Source organism: Haemaphysalis longicornis, unplaced genomic scaffold (genome assembly GCF_048455015.1).
Source record: "Haemaphysalis longicornis isolate Haplotype H1 unplaced genomic scaffold, Haemaphysalis longicornis Haplotype H1 scaffold_9, whole genome shotgun sequence".
Classification (NCBI taxonomy): domain Eukaryota; kingdom Metazoa; phylum Arthropoda; class Arachnida; order Ixodida; family Ixodidae; genus Haemaphysalis; species Haemaphysalis longicornis.
This window is the reverse complement of record NW_027526460.1, coordinates 31,287,184-31,307,148: the sequence shown is the minus strand read 5'-3', so window position 1 is coordinate 31,307,148 and position 19,965 is coordinate 31,287,184. Positions and strand designations below refer to the sequence as shown.

The 19,965-nt window shown below is 45.5% G+C and overlaps 2 protein-coding genes across 6 annotated transcripts in view; one reads left to right on the top strand and one right to left on the bottom strand.

The window, feature by feature from the left end:
* The window catches only part of LOC144152170 (DDB1- and CUL4-associated factor 6-like), a 29,587-nt gene extending 22,767 nt beyond the window's left edge, over positions 1 to 6,820 (top strand). Inside the window, exons 14-19 of the mRNA XM_077683386.1 lie at positions 312 to 410; positions 2,231 to 2,387; positions 2,551 to 2,707; positions 5,524 to 5,612; positions 5,996 to 6,104; positions 6,392 to 6,820. Coding sequence (XP_077539512.1) covers positions 312 to 410; positions 2,231 to 2,387; positions 2,551 to 2,707; positions 5,524 to 5,612; positions 5,996 to 6,104; positions 6,392 to 6,465 — 685 coding nt within the window. The 3' untranslated portion in view covers positions 6,466 to 6,820. The remainder of the gene's footprint in view (positions 1 to 311; positions 411 to 2,230; positions 2,388 to 2,550; positions 2,708 to 5,523; positions 5,613 to 5,995; positions 6,105 to 6,391) is intronic.
* A 6,801-nt stretch (positions 6,821 to 13,621) lies between these two features.
* LOC144152642 (protein DOP1A) overlaps positions 13,622 to 19,965 on the bottom strand; it is a 58,456-nt gene continuing 52,112 nt past the window's right edge. For 3 of the 5 annotated variants that reach the window (XM_077683988.1, XM_077683990.1, XM_077683989.1), the window contains 3 exons: positions 18,408 to 18,569; positions 15,994 to 16,129; positions 13,622 to 14,891 (listed from right to left, as the gene is read on the bottom strand). In XM_077683988.1, the coding sequence (XP_077540114.1) occupies positions 14,556 to 14,891; positions 15,994 to 16,129; positions 18,408 to 18,569 (634 nt within the window). In that variant the 3' untranslated portion in view covers positions 13,622 to 14,555. The remainder of the gene's footprint in view (positions 14,892 to 15,993; positions 16,130 to 18,407; positions 18,570 to 19,965) is intronic. The other 2 variants (XM_077683991.1, XM_077683993.1) reach the window with 1 other exon arrangement.

Below are 19,965 nucleotides of genomic sequence, written 5' to 3'. Positions count from 1 at the left end.
AGTATCTCAGAAGGTTTTTGGAGCCCACTCCTGAGTACCACGAAAGGTTTCTGCCAAAATTTCGAAAAAAAGATCTTGTATCTGAAGGTTGTTTGAACGCAACAGAAAACTACAATAGACTTCCCTCGCAAGTGCCAAAAGATTCAGCAAAAAAGGAAGTGCTTTATGTCCCATTCAAGGGCAACCCCCTGTCTTGTCCGCTCCTCCTTATGAAATCTCTGGTAGATTTTAGATTTTATTTTACTGCTACCCCGTAGTTTTCTAGCGAGTGTGATTCTTTATTTGTAGTGCCTACGCTTGCTGTCTCGCAGACAATCAGCGACGCCACCGCGGGCTTCCTCAGAGGCGAGCCCACCACGTGCCCGCGACAGTGCCTCTCCCGCCAGCAGTAGAGGTCATTCTGTGCCCAGGTGAATCCATCCCTTGTGAACCTTAGTTCAGTGACTTTACCGTCACTGGCAATTTTGCAATCGTTTACGGGGCTCAACTCGCTGGTTTCCTTTACACCTTATGTCAGCTGTTGATGCTGGCAATCAAGTCGATGCAGTTTTTCTTGATTTTACTTAATCAGTTGGTTGGATTTTACAGGCTTTTCCTTAAAGGAGTACAGACACAAAATTTTGAAGGCGAGAAAACTTGGGAGATAGATTGGCGTGAACGCACATACATCATCTGCAAAATATCAGGGGCAAATACAGCCTAGAACATTTTTGAAATCAAGTGTGCGTGACGCAACCGAGCAGCCAGCACAGGTCCTTCCGAGATCGACATCTACTTGGATGTGGAGTAAATAAAGAACATCGCCTTTTGATCTTGAGCTTCAAACGATCCGATTGTTAGTGGCAGAGGCGCCGGGATTTCTTTGACTCATCGGGCAGCTGGCTGCGACCCAAGTTCTAAAGCGATTCCAGGCATTCTATTTTTATTGCTTTTTATTACACTGGACGCAAGAATGCGTCGGTCACACGACAGGCGCACTGAGGGAGCCGCGTATACCACCAGCACGGTCGCTGTGTGGGCGGCGGCCGTGGCCATGAAGGGGCGCAGGTAGCTTGGGTGATAGCTTGTTACTGCTCCACTAAATGTGACTCGTGGTGCAAACAAAGTTGGAGATACAAGGAAGCAGGTAATGATGTGATGGCAAATTGCATTAAAAATCGTCATCTGCACTGCTTACAAGAGCGGCAATCGAATATTTGCTGCAGTGTTAAGCTTTGAACCTGTAGGCAAACCTGTAGGAAGACAGGCTGGCTGCTCCCAGCGCGTGTCCCCCCACCGTCTGCCTTGAGCGCCGCGTGTCATTCTCAAGCCACTGCGGCAATTTGCTCTCTCAGTGCCTGCATCACGTCCGCTGTCACTTTTTAATTAAGTGGCTGACGAGATCAGTACATTGGGGCATCAGCGAAAACTGCCGCCGACGCCGAACCGACAGTACTACGGCAGCTCTGCTCTGATATACGTCTGACAGTTACATGGACAGCTTTGTTTGTACGAAGTACAACCTTTTGTGGCACTTGCTGAAACCAAAAGTGCGACTGGGCTCATTAAAAACATCTCTAATTAAACAACCGTCGCCCGCTAAAGCAAATGAGGTTTCCACACGTGATAAATAGGTCATTAGCTATGTATTTGCAACAACAAAAAAAAAACAGCACGCAGAATTTTTGTGTCAGTGCCCCTTTTTGTCTGCAGGAACTTGGTTTTTCTCTGCTTGCCAACGTCACCTCTTGGGTTCCGCACTGAAGCAAACTCAGCCCTTCGCTTTTCCTGATATGCCTATTTCAGCGATTTGCCTATTTCTGTATTATCTTGTGTTGGACTGTTTGCTGATGACTGTGTCATGTACTGCAATATTAACTGTGACACATTACAATCTGACTTGGATGCAGTAAGCGCATGTTGTTTAGGCCTGCGGGAATTGTGGTTTTGCTTTTGAAGGGAATATGAAGCTAATAACGGTTTTGTTTTAATAGCGTTTACAACCAAGTACTTCGCAACCGCCAATGCAAACACCGAAATTTGCAATTTCTCAGGTAAATGTGGGTAGCACACGCACGCGCAACCAAGCCGAGAGTTCCTAGGGTTACTTTACATTACATTACATTACATTACATTACATTACATTACATTTACATTACTTTAACTCATTACAACTGTGGCAGGTCAGCATCTTCTGCTCTGATAGCCTACAAAGACAACCCTGGTTCCCCTCGCCCACTGTGTTGTGCAGGGAGAACATGGTTCCCGATTCGGACAGTGTTCTGCGGGCGATGGCGGAGGACCTCCACCTTGAGAAGGAATGCGCGGAGGAGCCGGCCAGCGCCAAGACGGTGACGGGGCCGCGTGCTCGCAAGCGCTACACTGGCCACCGCAACTCCCGCACAATGGTGAGTTCGGTCTCATGGTGTGTGGCATACTAGTGCGCCTGCCCCAAAATGGCAAAACGGTTTGTCTGCACCTGTGTTCATGATGTCAGGGTGCATCGTAGCATGCTCCGCTCTGGTCCAAGTAGGATTGATAGTCTGCTCTTTGGCTGCTGCCCTGTTGCAGATCAAGGAGGCGACCTTCTGGGGCAGCGAGTTTGTGATGAGCGGCTCGGACTGCGGCCACATCTTCATCTGGCACAAGGAGACGTGCGAGCTGGTCATGATCATGGAGGCAGACCACCACGTAGTCAACTGCCTGCAGCCACACCCGTTTGACCCCGGTCGGTGGTGCCGTAATTGCCCCCTCTTTTCTCGCCCCCGCTCTGCTCTCCACGTTACATTGAGCAAAATCGGGCTGCCTGTACGCCGTCTTAAAACGGGGTTCAAAAGTGTGGACAACTTCTTGGAAAGAGAGGTTGAAAGGGCTTAGGGCATGGACATGATACCAATGCGTGTGGAAGACAGCGTCACTCAGATTGGGAGAGAGAAGTGAGCTTGGGCTGGCCGTGTGGTGTGCACGCGTTGCAGACCTGGCTACCAAGGTAGAGAGGGTGGAGGGCAGCAAAAAACACACGAAGCTCGGCAGCATAAGAAAATTTATTGCAAATGATGGATTCAGGGCAGGAGCGGTTAAGAAGTCTACGAGAGGAGTCTTCATGCAGGAGGACGCATAAAAAGGCTGATGATGATAATGGCAGTGATGGCAATTGTGATAGTGAAGGAGCTTTGTTGTGCCTAGCACTGAGCCCATGCTGTTCTCTCTGGGCAGTTTACAAATGTGGCGCACAAAAATAAAATTCTAGTGAGTGGTTAATTAAAGGGGCCATACAGACAAAACACAAGTGTGGTTCATTCAAAAGATTGCCCCATTATATACTGGCACGCCTTTATAAACTTCGCTCAAATAAGCTATGTAATTAGAAACGACCACGTGACTCATTAGCTCATTTCCCGCACTAGAACCTATGCACAGCTGTGCGATTGGCTGAGGCTGGCAAAAGCAAACGCAAACTAGGCAGGGCTCATAGGCTTGCAGAACGAGCTGTTTTCGCTTAAGTGTAATGCATATTCATTTTATAGCATTAAGAATCGTAGGGCAAACAATGGAAGTTATGAAAGTACACGTAACCATAGAAGTACCAGTGTGTACTGCTGTTGGCACTGCGCGCACTATGCTTGTTATAACTGTGCAGCAGTCCGGCGCTTTGGGTTGTCTCAGACGACACTAGCTCATTGGCGTAAGCGACATTGTCGTACGGGACCCTGTTTGTCAAGCACACCCCATGTTTCACGAAACGATTACTACCTACTGTAACAAAAACAAGCCAAGTGCAAATGCGGTTAGAAACAAAGCAAAGGTGGACAGCGTTCCCGCACAGTACGGTGGCGCCATCTAGGAGGACTGACCATAAACAAGGTGCTCCGTAATACGCTCTAGACTAAACAGCACACTAACGTTCGTTTGTAGACCTGTCCTGGTTACGTCATTGCAAATGTCACGAAACAAACAATTTGGCGGGACAATCAAAATTTGAACTTAAATTGATAAATTTCTCAGTGAAAAAAGCATCAACTGCTGCAGGAAAAGCACTCGAGACATTATAAAACACCAAATCTTTTGAATAAAGCACATATTTGTCTTCATAGCCCCTGTAAGGTAGTGGCCATTTAAGAGTGCATCGTCCACACAGCCGGCCTATTTCCTGATCAAATGCACTACTGGAAAAGCCAATACAGTTAAACCTGGATGTAACAAACCTCTATGTGACGAATTCCTGGATTTAACAGAAGTTTTTCAATTCCCCATTTCGACCTTCATTGAAGCCCATGTGTTTGCAATGAGTTGCAACGGTTAACCTGGATGTAATGAATTCGCTACGCTGATGAGTCAAGGTTTCTTGCCCTTTTTTCTGAAAAATCGGCTGGCGAAATGCACTAATTTAGCAAAGTTCGCCCGCACCGCAATCTCTCGTGCTTTTCCACGTGTGAGCGCGGTGTCGGTTAGGTGCTATGCCTGCTTGTCGGCGTGTAGTCGCGTGTGTCCCCTGATATCTGTGGTATGAGTTCGTGGATGATTTCTGCTGCCTGAAGAAGAAAAGATTTGCCTTTTTAAGACAAGCTGACAATTTTAAATGCCGTCTCCGCCGACGAGAAAGACGAACGTCACTGCCCGGTACAGTGTCCCAGCTAGCATCCCTTCAACAATTTTGACTGCAGAAAAAAGCATGAAGTTCGCGAAAAGGCGCCCTTTCAGCATGAGTTGGTTCTTGAAACTCGTTAAGGCACCGAAAAATATCAAAAAGCAAAAGTGATACTTAGTTACGTTTGTGAATTCGGGGGCCGTGTAGTAGCAGCAAATGCAAATCACGCAGTTTTTCAGGGTGAAATATATCCTTGAACAAGGGTGAGTTCAGCATCACTGATGCCTAGCATATTGATTTCGTTTCTACTTCATTCCCACGAGTTTTAACTTGAAACCTGCGTGTAACAAAAACCTGGATGTAACGAAAAAAATCCAGCTTTAACTGTAGTGCATTTCCTCAGTTTTGGCAGCATTACTTCCATAACGCACTGTTTGCTCAAGCTATATCTTCTGGAGGCTGTAGCTGTTTCCAAGTTAGTCCGAGCGAACAAACAAAAATAGTCAAACTATGTAGTTTAATTGTTAGCCAGTCAATGCAAATAGTTTTTCCCTGCTAGCTGCAGTGAAAATTGTAGTTATTAGCACCTGCTGATAATCAAGTTTTTGTAACGGAAAAAGTGCATGCAACTTTGTCAGTTGTTCTTGTATCTAGTCAGTTTTAAAGTAAATAAATGAATGAATGCATGAATGAATAAAAAATTGATGCTCTGAGTCCTTCTTTCTTTTTCGTTGTTGACAAGTCATGTTGCCAGTAATTGTCATTTGTTGCTGTGACTTCCCCATTTCAGTTTGTGTAGGTTTAACCATAGACGGCATCTTATTTTGTGAACAGGCAACCAACTCAAACTGGATTTACCATGGGGGAGAAAAAGAGAAAGCTCAGGATTCTGATTGGCCAGTGCATGCAGTGATTGGAAATTCCTCTTGCTCTCTCATGCCTCATTTTCTTTGCAGTATTGGCATCAAGCGGGATAGACTACGACATAAAGATCTGGGCTCCCCTTAGGGAGGAACCTTTCTTCGACGTTGAGAAGGCTGCCGAGGTATGTTGGTTATTTAATTTGACCGAATGGCAGTTGTGCTGCTGGCAAGGCAGCTGCATTAGTTAAAAAAAAAAAGCCACTAGTGTGGGGCCTTCAACTTTCTTGCATCTATTTTTTTTTTTATACGTGTAATACTGTTCAAGTTTCTACACAACTCTAACGTTCTCTAGGCCGCCTCTTTGTCGTGTTGATGTCAAAGAAGCTTCGTTGGGTCCTCATGATTTCTTCATAAGATCCTTGGCATACCCATATATTTGAGCAACAAACGTAAGCTGAAGAAAGCAGCTTGCATTGCCCAAGTTGTACGTTGCTGCTGATATTCTTGACCTTGGCATGTCGAGTCACATGACTGCCTTTTTTTCTTTGTTCCTCCTTTCGTGCAGATGATCAAACGCAATGAGGTGATGCTTGAGGAAACCAAGGACACCATCACTGTGCCAGCTTCCTTCATGATTCGCATGCTCGCGTCATTGAACCACCTGCGCTCTTCAGGTATGCGCTCACCGTACCGTGCACAAGGAATGCAGATTCATCATCATCATTAACAACAACAGTATTTAGGTTCACTGCAGGATGAAGGCCTCTCCCATTGACCTCCACCCGCGTGTGAAGAGATTTCAAGTGACAATGGAGGTTCTAAATCGTTTTGCCTTTTCCGGCGCTGCAACCTTTACATCAAGAAGTGACTCACTTGTTAGTGGCGATCAGTGTCCTTGGTGTCATCATACTTCCCTAGTCGATGCTACGTGTTAAGTGAGGAAACGGTTCTCTCGTTTCAGGCTCTGGGATCCAAGGTTGGCGTCGTCTAGTGCGCGACGCTCGGACTGACGATTCTGACAGCAGCAACCATTGATGGTGCGCAAGAACAGAGCCATCCCCCCCTTGCCGTCTCCCATCTTTGCCCCCTTTCTTCAAGAACGAGACCCTCCTTTTGCCGCTAGTCTACAGCCCCGACAGGTTTACGACGTCTTTCCGGCCATTATGGTTGGCTATATTGCCTGGTGTGTGCTGCAGCGCAGCAGGGTCTTTTAACTGGTGGCTGCAGTTTTCTTGTGCTAATTTATTGATACCGGTTTCTACGAGGCCGCCGATCTGTTGATTGTGCAAATGCATTGTCTATAGTGTGATGTAGCCGGAGGCTGTACAGCCCAGGTTTATTTCAACATTATGAATAAACGATGAAAACGTATGGCCCCTTGTCCAATCTACCCCAAGGCTGTGTGGTCTTTTCTTTCTTACTCCCAATCATTGTTGAACTTGTGCTTCTGCCATTACTTGTCGTCTGTAGCAGGATCAAGATGAAACAGTGGTGTTCTGACTTGGTGGGGGGGACTTCATGTGACCCAGTTCATGAACCTTGCTCCAGGCAAATTCTTGGCTGGTCATTAAGTGTCCACCACCTCTTCGATGAGGAATATGTAGTTTGATAGCTTATTTACAAGCCCCACAAAGTGTTTGAACTGAGCAGCCGTCACAGTCGCTGAATCTGTGCTCTGAAAACTAGACGGAGTCTTTGTCTTGCCTTTTCCTTCGTTCCTCTTAATTTTAGCGCTGTTTTTCTAAGTAGCAAAGGACACTATTGCTTTTGTGTTGGTGTAGCTGTATTTCCCAGTGTTTGAGCCAGTCGCAGCAATTTGCAATCGACATAGGCTCTATAATATCTTCTTTTTATGCTTGCGCTTGATATACGTTCCTCGAACACTGTGAAAGAACCGATTAGTCTTGAGTGAGAATTTATTGAAACACTGCCGGTTCCACCATTACTTTCGCAGGGTAGACCCTCACACAACCATAGATCTGTTACGCACTTCAGAAGCTGAGCTAAAGTAAATGACCCACTCGTCAAATGGTAGAAAAATTGGGATGCACACAGTACTATATCTGGAAAAGATTATCTCAGTCTATTTGCAGAGACTCGCACATGTGTGACTGCTCTTCTGACCAATCCTTCCCTTGGCTGGTTTTTCCAGCACAAGAGGTATTCTATCTTACGGTATGCTACTTGTAGCTAATACGCCCTTCTGGAAAGTGATGAACGGGAACCGCATGTAGTTCATGCTGGCTCCTTGTTTTCAGACGCGCAGCGTTCCCACAAGGCATTTAAAGCTGTGCTGACATTGCGCAGCAGCGGCCTCTCAAGCGATATTGTAGTTGAGGCCCGTCCGGCTGAACTTTAACGCAAGTATAGGCATCTTCTGTACATAGCCATTTATTCATTTCTCCGCCATCTTCATCTCTCTCGTCCTCTATCTACGTTCTTTCCTTCCCTTTCCCTTCCCTCACACAGAATATCTGGCCAGATATACTACCATCAGGCCGACCTTTCTGTGTTTTTTCATTTCAGTAAAATTCCTCTCTCTCTTGGGGACTTTACTCTGTTCTGTAAAGCAAACTTTGTTGGTAGTGTAGTAATATTTAAAGTTCACTAAGCCCAAGTCCTGCTTGTTTTTGTACAGATACAAAAATTACTGCAAATCCTAATGTTTACAATAAAGCTTTTTGGAGTTAAACGGATCTACTAGTAATAGAATTGTGGAACTGCAAGGTATAATAGTAGCAGGTGCCCTGCATGTGTGTAACAGTCATATTGAAAAAAAAAGCTGGGAAATTTTATAGCAACTTGCCAAAGGGCACGTTGTACCCCTGATGGAGTGCAGAGGCTCATCAGTGCCAAGTGGGTCAAGAAGTTTGGTGCACCTGGGAAGACAGGAACAGAACTGCAACAGGAAAATGTTTCTTGTATGCACAAGAAGCTAGAAGCAGTTTATGGCCTTTCACCATTCTCAGAATTTTGCTACAGTGTGAATCCCAGCACAATATCAGCATTGGCTATGGGATTGCACAGCTCTTAGTGAGGGACAGGTGAAGCTAGAAATAACCGTCAAACCACTTCAAGCTTCTGGCCCATACCTTCCAGACCGAGCTCACTAATTCCATGAGTGCAAAAAGCAAAGTTACGAAGTTTGCACTATTAAAGGCTGAACAAAAAGTTGTGAGGACACCTAAGCACTCCTTGCGATACGATTGCAAAAGCGAGAGTGTCAAATTGCTGAGCATGCCCTCTTACTACTATCATCATCCTTTACCTTTTGCACCTTTTAAATGCGAATGCATTTCTTAGCTGCGGGTTGTCTTGCGTCGTTGAGCAGCGTGCGCCTAGCAACAGCTGTGGCGCGCGCCTAGCAACCGGAGCAGGTGCGGAGTAGCGGAGGGCAAGTGGAGAGGAGGAGCGCGCTCGGCGTGTGAGGGTGCTCGCATTGCGGAGCTCGGGGCGGAGGGAGAGCTCGCGCGCTGGCTGGCGCGGGTCTCTCTCTCCTCTCCGCGTACCCCTCTCCGCTCGCTGTGCATATAAATGCAGGGAGCGCGCGCCTCTCTCCGTGACTGCTTGCCGACTGGCGCCTTGATAGCGATGGAAGTCGGTGAAGTCGAATCCTTCGCGGCAACGATACCGCAAAGAAGAATTCGGTGCACCCAATGCATTCGCATTTCCGGACGATCCCCTTCGGGGAGGTGGGGGGATTTTTTTAGTATCTTTTATCTTATTCTGATGACTCTCCACATACCCACATTTGCATTAGGACATTTAGTGGCATGCATTCACTAGGTTTGCCTTTGTCCTTTTTTTCTCTCTTTCACAATGACGCAGCCCATACCCACATCGGCGTCACCAAGCAAAGAGGATATTTAGTGAGGACGTACTTTTCTATTTGCCTAATTGCTGCTTCTGTAATTACAGCGCTCAAATTATTATGCGGGCCTCAGTAAATGTACCGAAGACATTTCAAACTCAAAGGCCGCAACGCATTCACCTGGCCCACCTTCATTCAGCCTAATTCATTGAGCAACAGTGGTACTAGTCTCACATTTTCAAAAGTTCCCTGTTCAAATCCCTTGGAGGCCCAAAACTATTTTGTAAGTGCAGAGCACATTAGGGGTCCAGCTTGTCGCCGTAGCTTGTCCGGGGTCATGGCGTCGCACACCCGAACAGAGGCTTCGAAAAAATAACCGCTCCCTTTAGTCTGGGTCGAGCCTGGGTCCCTTGCATTGCGAAGCTGCAGTCCATCCCATTGCGCCACAGAGGCACACATTATTCATATGAAAACTGTTGGAGGCAATCTTTGCACTATGCCATTGCTAATAAGTACATAATAAATATAAAATAAAGAAAAAGTGAATTAACGCATTGATTACACTGAATTAATAAAAACTCAATCCAGTGTCTCTCTGTAGGCCTTTTCAGGGGCAGCGGTGCTCTCTCTTAACTGCTTTCAGTATCAACGCCGGGCTGATAGTGAAAGTAGTCAAGAGCCACAGCCCCTCTTAATGGGAGAGTAGGAACAATGCCCGCTGTATTAAGCAATGTTATTCAGGTGGTGTTCATTACTAAACGTACAAAAATTGCAAAAAACAACATGAACACAACGTACTCCCAATAACAACACAACAGAAACACTGGCGAATCACTGCTCCACACTTCCGACATCTTTCATGTTTAGTGAAGTATAAATTTTGTTATGGAGGGAATAAATAACTGCTGACTGGAACAGGTAAGGTTTTTTTCGCAACCTTCAGCACTGTATGAAGAGCAATTGTCTAACCAGCATCATCGACGTCATCATTTAGTGACACGCGGGACAAAACTGCAAAGTGTCGCTTACTTCTTTGAAAAAATTGTCTTAGCTGCAATAGCTTACAGCTAAAAGTAAAATAAGTACAGTGACAGCAGAACCCCGATGTACGTGACCAGTATTACGACGACCCGCTTCTTATGGCGGATCACCGCAGTCCCGGCAAACTCCCCATAGAAACAATGCATTAAAAAACCGATGATACAACACTCGGGTGCGTGTGGTTCGCTTCACACAACGAACGCGGGTGGGGATAAACCGGCGTTTTTCCCACCTTTTATGCTGCTTTGTCCCGACCTTTATGCACAATGCTTTATGACCTTTATGCAATGACCACAATGCAATGACCTTTATGCTCCCATCCAGCAGACAAATGTGATACGCAATACCCCATGGCGATGACCGAATTCCCACTTTCCTCACCCGCTTGCCCTCCCCTGTATAACTTGCCTGCGACCTTGGCTACACTCTTGCCTTTTCTGCTCTCGTATTTCTCCGCCGCGCCGACCTTCCCAACTTATCTTGCGCACAAGGCGCACTCAGGCTGGCGGGCTCAGCCGGTCATGGGTGGTCTAGCGCAGACGCCACGGGGGAGGCCCAGAATCGGCGTTCTTTTATGAACGTGGGATTTCAGTTAGGGGATCACAAATTATGCAAGAACGTGCTAAATACAGTAATTCCTTAGCCCCACCAAGAAACTTAGCGGGGCTAAGTTCTTAACTTCTTAACCAGTGTGTCGAACTGAAAAAAATACCGGTTCAGTTACGGTTCTGGTTCAGGCAAAATCATTTCGTTCCGGTTCGATAAAATCACATACCGAACCGGTTCGGGAGCTTGAACCGGTTCGCGAACCGGTTCGATGAGTTGAATTATCACCGAAATTAGAAAAAAAAAAGTTTAAAACAACAGTAAAATCAAAATACAAACAAAAATTCAAAATGCTGATTTTTGCCAAGGGCAGTGGTGCAATTGCCAAGCAAAAACAATTACGAGACACTAGAAAAACAGATGAAGTGGCTACGATTTACTACCTACTTTCTCGCCCGGACTTTTTGTTGTCCTAGCGACTATTCATAAAGCCACCGCCAAGAGAAATGACGGTGGGATATATTTTCTGCCCTTTCCTTTTTTTGTTGAAATTGCCGTCGTCGCTATGAAATCGCCCATCACGCTAACCTTGAAGCCTTAAATTAGGCCTGCGTACTGGCGCGTTCAGATACCAGCGCTTAATAACAATGGCGCACATTTTTTATATTTGTAACAAAACAGAAAAATCCTACAACAGGCACATAAATACTTCCAATGAATTAGATTATTTGGTCAGCCTAAATAATTTGTTAGCTGTGACCTTATCGAATGTGTCAGCCACACTTTTGTTAAAAGTAAGCCTTAGTTTAACGCTCAGTCACTGCATTATTGCTCGGACCACTGCAATTCCTTTTGTGATAGCTATACCGGATGTGTGCATTACAATCACTAAGTCATCGTACCGCCTGAATCCCGGCCATCGTTCCGTGTGCTACATTGCGGAATCTTATAACAGATTATGCTGTTACAAAATGAACGGGATATTTGACGCGCGGAGCATGAGATGGGATTTTTTTGGGTAGACGCTCTTTAATTCGTCTACAGCAGTAATCCCCTCCGGAACGAGTAGCAGTAGAAGTAATGTTGTAGCGAGTTGGGCAGTCAGTACAAGTGCACCTTCGAAAAAAAAAAGCAGGTCTGAAAGAGACAAAGCTGCATCAGCAGCAAATGGCTTAGCCACTGAGCAGCTTCTGCGGTCACACTTGTCAAGTATTAACAATTTGCAGGTGTTGGACCTTTTAAACAAATTACGAAATGCAAGGAGTTTGCACACATCGGGTGTGGGCTTTCGCTGTTGCGCAGTGGAGCACTCCTGCAGCCTGATTGCTCCAATGAAGTTGCAGCTAGGGAAGGGCAAAGTTGTTTTATATCCCCTGCGAGCTGCCGAGAATGACATTTCGTTTGGTCAGCTTGCACTACGCTCGCGCTTCCAGCAGCAACAGACCATTGCTACATTGGTGCTCATTCATTTCTCCTGTTGTTACGTAGAGTGTGATAGTGTTCACAATTGTCTGGAGGGGAAAGTGCGCGAGCGGGTACGAAGTTGATGGTACATGAAAGAAAAAAAGGCCTGAATTGCATTGACTATGCAATATCAACAGAGGGTTGAACCATTTCGGCATGAACTGGTAACCATTATTTATTTTTTAAGTGCGAATGCACTTTATAAGCGACCCTGAATTCCGTTGACCGCCGTCCGTCCACATAGCAACAGCTGCGGGTGCGCGCGCTCCTCGTCTTCCTTGGCAACGGGGGGAGATGGGCGCGCGCTGCCTGGCCGCTGACATGGCACATACCCATGTGGGGGATTGGCCAGGAATCTCCTCGTCTTCCTTGGCAACGGGGGGAGATGGGCGCGCGCTGCCTGGCCGCTGACATGGCACATACCCACGTGGGGGATTGGCCAGGAATCGGGCGTGAGAAGGGCTAATGCACCCGCTTAAAAGAGTACTGACACGAAATTTCAAAGCTGAGATCCGCTCTAGCAATCAAGTACGACGACAACACAAATAGGTGTCTGAGCATGGCACATACCCACGTGGGGGATTGGCCAGGAATTGGGCGTGAGAAGGGCTAATGCTAATGAGAGGCTAATGAGAAGGGCTTAACGGGCTAATGAGAAGGGCTTAAAGGAGTACTGACACGAAATTTCAAAGCTGAGATCAGCTCTAGCAATCAAGTACAACAACACAAATAGGTGTCTGTGAATAAATGCATCTTTCTTTCTTTGTAGTTGTGTGTGTGTGTGTGATCTCTCTTTCGCGAACATTACCGAACCGCGCAAATTCAACTCTTGCATTCACACTTTCACATTCTTCCCCTCGGGGAAATGCGGGGAAATTTTTTTTTTCCGTTCAGTTCTGGTTCGGGTTCAGCGTGCTCAAAAAATAACAGTTCGGGTTTGGGTTCAGTTCCGGCAAAAATACCGGTTCAGTTCCGGTTTTCGGTTCGGTTCCGGTTCGACACCCTGTTCATTAACATAGTGGGGCGAAGTTCGTAGCCCTGCTGTCGCATGAGACCGCCTACTAGGGCGACATTACCCCTTACCCCGACCATACAACACTTTCGCCCGGCCCCTTAAAAGTTGTATCATCGGGATTCCTCTTGTTTCCTTTTCAACTCAATTGCCCCATTTTTCATTTTTTGAGCTGTTGGCCATTTTGCGGGATCCCGCTCTCCACCCTACCTAGTTAAGTTATACTTTCGCATTAAAATGTGTTAACTTCCATTTCGAATGCACTTCAATCACATGCAACGGAAATAGCGTAATGGAGAAAGAGACAGCCTCACAACTTGGGCTTTGCAGGTGTCATCTGCACATAATATTTATTTTCATATCAAAATATATTTAATTTAAACAATATCCCGACTGCACCATCAACCATAGTTAACAGAAGACGCGCACATAATACACAACGTGCATACAGGTCTCAACATGGTACAGGTTACCGGTACGCTTCACTTGAAGTACGACGCTGAAAGTCATCATAGGAGCTGTGTCATGCCGAAAAGAAATGAAAGTATAAAATTTGTCCTTACATTTTAACAGCCAAAATTACCTTATGTACATATGTACAAGTTGCGCCGTAACCTGAAACATTTTGGCGACACTGCATTTATAAAAAAATTACCTTCAAACTCTCCACCTGAGCTTACAGATATAACACAAATATTCCACCTAAGCTTACAAATATTACACAAATATTACATGCAAAGGCTTCCGCAAATATCATACAAGCTACGGAGGGCCGTACATAATTCATAAAAACCCGCTCCGTTTTCGTATATATATTTTTTTCATATTTTATGCTTAATTAATAATTAGAATACGACATTCAACCACCACTTGCAACCCAAGCTTGTGGGAAAAAAGTCGCTAAAGCACTATGCACAGCGCTCTTTCTAACGCCAGCACAGAATGAGGGCTTTGTGCAACAACCACTCGGCACATACGGAAATACACCAACGTGTCGAGGCAGTATGCCCGTCGTCGCAGAGCAAATAAAAGCATACACCCTCGAAACCAGCAACACACGAGCACCTTGTTCGGTCGCCGTCGCATTCCACTAACATTATTAGCAGCGTAAAGCTTACAATAGCAATAAAAATCTTCGCAACTGTAGGAAGTGTACAAAATAAAAGACTTTGACTAGTTAACGCGAAACTTTCAGAGTTTGGCAACGTTTCACCGGATCGCCGCGTGATTAATTTCTTTCGCAATTGCATCTCACGGCAGGCGTGGCTCCAAGAAGTCGAGTTCTAGGATGTGCTCCACACACTGGAGGGTGGTCTGAAACGTGCCGTCCTCTGCGGCCATCGTAGGGGGCGCTGCAGTGGCTCCCAGCGCCACACTGCCTAGGTCCGGAGCCGAGCGGGATTTGGACAGCTCATTGGAGCGCCCACTCGCCGGGTTGCTGTCGAAGGCACAGTGGACATCGATGGTGCTGTGCGCCCCGCTCACGAGGCTGTTGAAGAAGCCCTGGAGGTCGTAGAAGGTCTTGATGGACGTCAGGCTGAGCAGCGGCCGCCCGTTCTTGTGGGGAAGGCTCTCGTAGTCGGGATTCTGCACGGAGGAATGTGCAGCATTGAATAAGTACGGCTTATTGAGAACTTGCTACTTGACAGCGCAGCGGTGCAACCTAGTTGCTTGATTACAAACCAGGTGGACAATTAAAATGTTACGCATAGACATAGCTACACACGTGTATGTGTTCTGGTGTATGACAGTGGGAAGGAGGGAGAGAGTGGACCTAGCATTGCATGGAATACTTCTTAATAAAAACAACTGCGTTTAACGAGGGAATATTTTCAATAGATGTACAAACATGGCTCTGGACAGGACTGTGACATGTATTTCCAATAGACACTTTCGGTTCACTTTGTTTAAACAGCACTCACTGCCATGCCCCACTAAAGGGACACTAAGGGCTGAAGGAATTTCGTTTGAACTGTAAGTTCCCACTTTTCAAAGCTGTTTTGGCTTTTGTTCAACAAAAAATGGTACTTTGTTGCTTCAGATACAAATAATTAAGGTTGGCCCATTTCTCTTTTGTTTTCCTTCGATTTTGCCGAGACACAAAAAGAACACGTCACATACTGTGAAATGGAACTGCTTACAAGCAAGAGGCATGCTGCCTACATGATGGAGTAGAAAATGTGCAATTCCTCAGCCCCAAGGTGAAAGCAGTTGCCAAATACTTAGTCCACAACAAAAGATGGCTCTGTGGTCTGTTTTCATTTTGGAGCATACATTTTTCTCAACACAAGCTAGTGAGACTAAACTAGGCAGAAAAATCTTAATTTCTGCAAAAGCTATTCATAAGTACAGTCATCAATATCTGAAAAAATTCACTTTAAATAAGGCAAAGCGGTATGGCACATGTACTAACCTCATCATCACTTGGAACTTGACTTAATAGCTACTTGGAGAGGGAAATTTTCCCCAAAGAAACTGGCTCTTTTGGCGAGCTGAGTGAGCGACTGAATGCATTTCCCCGCCCCTTCCCACCAGTGATTGATTGACTGTAGGGTTTAACGTGCCGATGCAACGCAGGCGATGAGGCGTGCCGCAGTGGAGGGCTCCAGATTAATTTTGACTACCTGAGGCTCTTCCCACCAGTACTACTGTCACAGAGGTATCGCCCAGAGAAGAAGTGGCCACTCACATTCTTGTTCATGAGTGCGGCCAGCCGCATGATATGGGGCACAAATTCGTGCTGACCCCTCGGAGGCAAGTCCTGCACGGACTGGGTGCCGTCACACGAGAGCGGGGCATTGTCACCGATGAACGCCCACCGATACCTAGGTGCAAGCAAGAGAACGCACACCTCAAACAAGCTCTTCTTCATTCACAAGCGCCACATAGAAATGTGAACTGTGCACATTTTTGATGAAGGACCGTGAGATTCCCGCAACACAAGCACTGCACTGTGCGCATATTGCAATGTGTGCACCCCCCTGTCCTTTGTCAAAAATGTGCGCAGTGAACACCTCTGCACACTGTGTCTCCAACTAGCTCAACAAGGCACACCACCACTACATGCCTCCTCCACATAACCACAGCACAAGGGGTCCAATATCAGTGTAAAACACCACTCACTGTAAGTGCTTTTTTTCCTGAGGGTGCTTGCTTCACTTTCACGAGTGTTCACAAGAATGCTTTACTTTGAGTGTGTTCTACTGCCATTATCTGGGGGATTCTCTGCAAAAGCACAATTAGTGGCTGCTAGTGCATTTGCTAAACAGCCAGTAGAAGGTAGTAGCACTTTTAAAGGGGCCATGCAGCCCAAACAGAAGATTGGTTTATTCGAACGATTGCCTTGTTAGAATCATACTGACACCACTTTTAACATGAACCTCATTCAAATAAGCTATATAATTAGGAAAAAAGGGAATGATGCGACCCACTAGTTCCATTTCCCGCAACGGAACCTATGATGTTATATGCCCAGCTGTGCGATTGGCTGAGCCCGGCAAGAGCAAACACAAATTAGGGTCTTAAATTTAGGGCACCTTCTTGTAGCGGTAAGAATCGCCAATTGAACAATTAAAGTCATGAACAAACACGTAAACACTGAAGCAGTTAGTGCAGCGCTTTGTTGGCTGACACTGCCTAACACGGCTGTCGGACGCGTTGGACTTGTCTGACACAATACTGACCAGCTGACATAAGTGGTACAGTCACTTACATGACCATGTTTGTCGATTCATAGCTTATGTTTTAGGAAATGATTAGTATGAACCCTAATAAAAATATAGCAGGTATAAAAAAGTGCGAACACTGGCCCTTCAGTGACCAAACGGCTGTCTGTGAGATGGTAGCAGCCCTGGCCAGCAGGCTATCTTTTAGTTTAAGGGGGGGCGTGGCAAGTAAAACTATTTTTGTTAATTTGTTGTTAATTTGTTAATTAATGGAGCAAATTTAGCCAAATTAGGAGATCTTAAGTAGTTAACTAACCTAATAACAAAACTTAAATCAGTTTAAAAATATCTTCTATACTTTTGGAGTTACCAGACTAATTACCTTCACAGAGCTATCACAAGATTAATTAACTGATTAGGCAAGAACTCAACAAGGTTTTTATGTAAGCATCGCCAGGAAGGTCTATTCTGTGCAATGAAGCTATCTGATTAGTGCTTAATTTCCTTTAGGTATCCAAAAAGAAAGACAAAAATTCACTTTGTCTTTGACTAGGACTATTTCTGATATCGAAAGGAAGGTGAAACTTTTCTTGTTCTTTCTTTAGGCCTAAAGGATACAATGCAATAATCTAACAGCTTCCTTGCACAGAATGCACATTTCTGATCACACTGACTTAAAAATCTAGTTGACTTCTTGCCTAATTAGTTGATTACACTGACTGCAAGCTTCAGGTAATTAGTCTTCTAACTTCTAGTATAGAAGGTATCTGTAATCTGATTTCAGTATTTTTTGCTAGAATCGTTAACTAGATAAATGCTCCTAATTTGATTCGATTTGGTCCCTAAATAAAAAAGTAGTTTTACTTGCCACGTCCCCCCTTAAGGCCCTGCTCTGAATACATCATTGTCAACGTCACGAAAACACAAGGTTTAGCAGGAGAATTGAAATTGTAGCTTAAAATGTTTAATTTCTCAGTAAATAATGCATCTGATGCCAGACAAGTGCTGAGGGCACTATATTACACTAAATCTTCCCAATAAAACCAACTTGCATTTTGTCTGCGTGGTTCCTTTAATATGGGACAGGAGGACCTGTGGTCCAAGTAGGGGAACGGGTGTTTAGAAACGGGGGCTGGGATTAATACAGACAAAGCACTATAAGCTGTTACTGTGAGTTCTGCATGGGCACCATGAATTTGTCCTTTCACTGATGGCTCGGTCATTAAAAAAAGAAGAAACCTTTTTATTGAGAAACACAAACTATGCTGTTCTTTATTTAAACTTTAGTAACCTGCTTTAAAAAAAAGAAGCCCTGGTTTTCAGCTCTCAAAGCCAACAACCAAAGCCAACACACCATTACCACCTGAAAACAGAGAATTCTCCCCCGGTCTCAAGTTGGGGCAAAGAGTTCGCCAAGTAGTGTTGGGCACACACTCACATCTGGAACTGGGGCAGCATGTCTGCCGGGAGGGCGACGGCCAGGTCGAGCAGCTTGCAGGCAGACAGGTAGAGCTGCAGCCAGGCCGGGTGGTTGTGGGCGTTGAGGCCATTGCTCACTGCCCAGCTGCTGTCCAGCCCTTGCAGTCTGCGCAGGTGCGAGCTGGGACAGAGCACCACCCCCCATGGAACAAGAAGGTACCTAGGTGTCCCTTTCTCAAGCTATTTACAAAACAATGAACGCACCAGTACACTGCAGTAGCCGATTGGTGTTCTTTTGAGGGCAGGAGGTGTCTAAGAGGGGACTGCGAAATTGCCCGAACAATAACAGAGCTACTCGTCCGGCTCCAGAGTGTTTTTTTTTTTTTTTTTTGACATGACAGAGTATAGTTTAACCCTTTCACGGTCAATGACGTACGTGTACGTCCCTGGCAGACACCTTCAAAATGCTCAATATGCCCTTTGTCAAAATTTTCTAGGCCAAACCTAAGCCTACTGGACCAAAAAGATTTCAAAGAATAAGCTCTACCTTCGAATGTTACAAAATTATTTTATGATAGTAAGAAAGAAAGGTGTTTTCACTAGGTTTCCGCCATAAAACATTTCATCCTCACTCGGGACGTAAGCTTGAACACTGAATTTTTTGCGGCCTGAGCACTTTCGGCTGGAACTAGAAAATTTTGACAGACTGTGTATGTTTAAAAAGCGTGCCTATTTCGATAATTTTTCTGTCTTGGCATGTGCTGCCACACTGCAGAAATATGCGAAATTTTTTTCTTGCACCGATGGCTCTTTTTTTTTTTACACTTTATTACAGCGGTGCGACCAACTATCGCTTGCTCATCGGGTCACGCGCAGACGCACGACCGCTGGTTTCAGTTTCGTGCTCCAAGCGCTTCCCGCTTCTTGTGTCTGCCAAACTTTCTTCGAATTTTTTTCCTATGTTACTCATGAATAAACCACATGTATTTAACAACACAAACAATATTTTTGACACTTTATGATCACCCTAAAAAAAGTAAAACAAATTTTTTTTATATAGATTTAACCAAAGAATTTATATCAGCAATAAAAAAAATCAACCCTGGGGGGGGTCGCATTTGGCGAAAAAATTTCGCCCTCAGAGGGTTAAAGAATGCTGCTCAGATCAAGCAAGCATCACAGAAGAAATTAACATGCCTTTCCAGACGCAATTTGTTTTGTTCGTGCTCCCCAGCGGAAGCACAGTTCTGTGTCGGCGCCTCCCGACAGTGCGCCAAGCCAACTAGTGACCCCCACGAAAGCGGCTACCCTTTCCTTCGCTGACGCCGCCCCCGACTCCGCAGGGAGATGGACGATGCACGGGGAGACGCTTTGGGACCTTGCTTCAGTCCAGTCGCAAAAGCCGTGCTTTTCTTGGGTGAATAAACCCTATTTTCAAGTGTGCCTGTGCGTCAGCTTGTCACTGACTGCGCGGACATAACACAATTCCTATGCCCCCTCACGCAACGTCACACGCCAAGATTCCAAAAAGAAGATTTGAAAGTACGTGTACTTAGAAGAATTAGGTACTTAGCAAC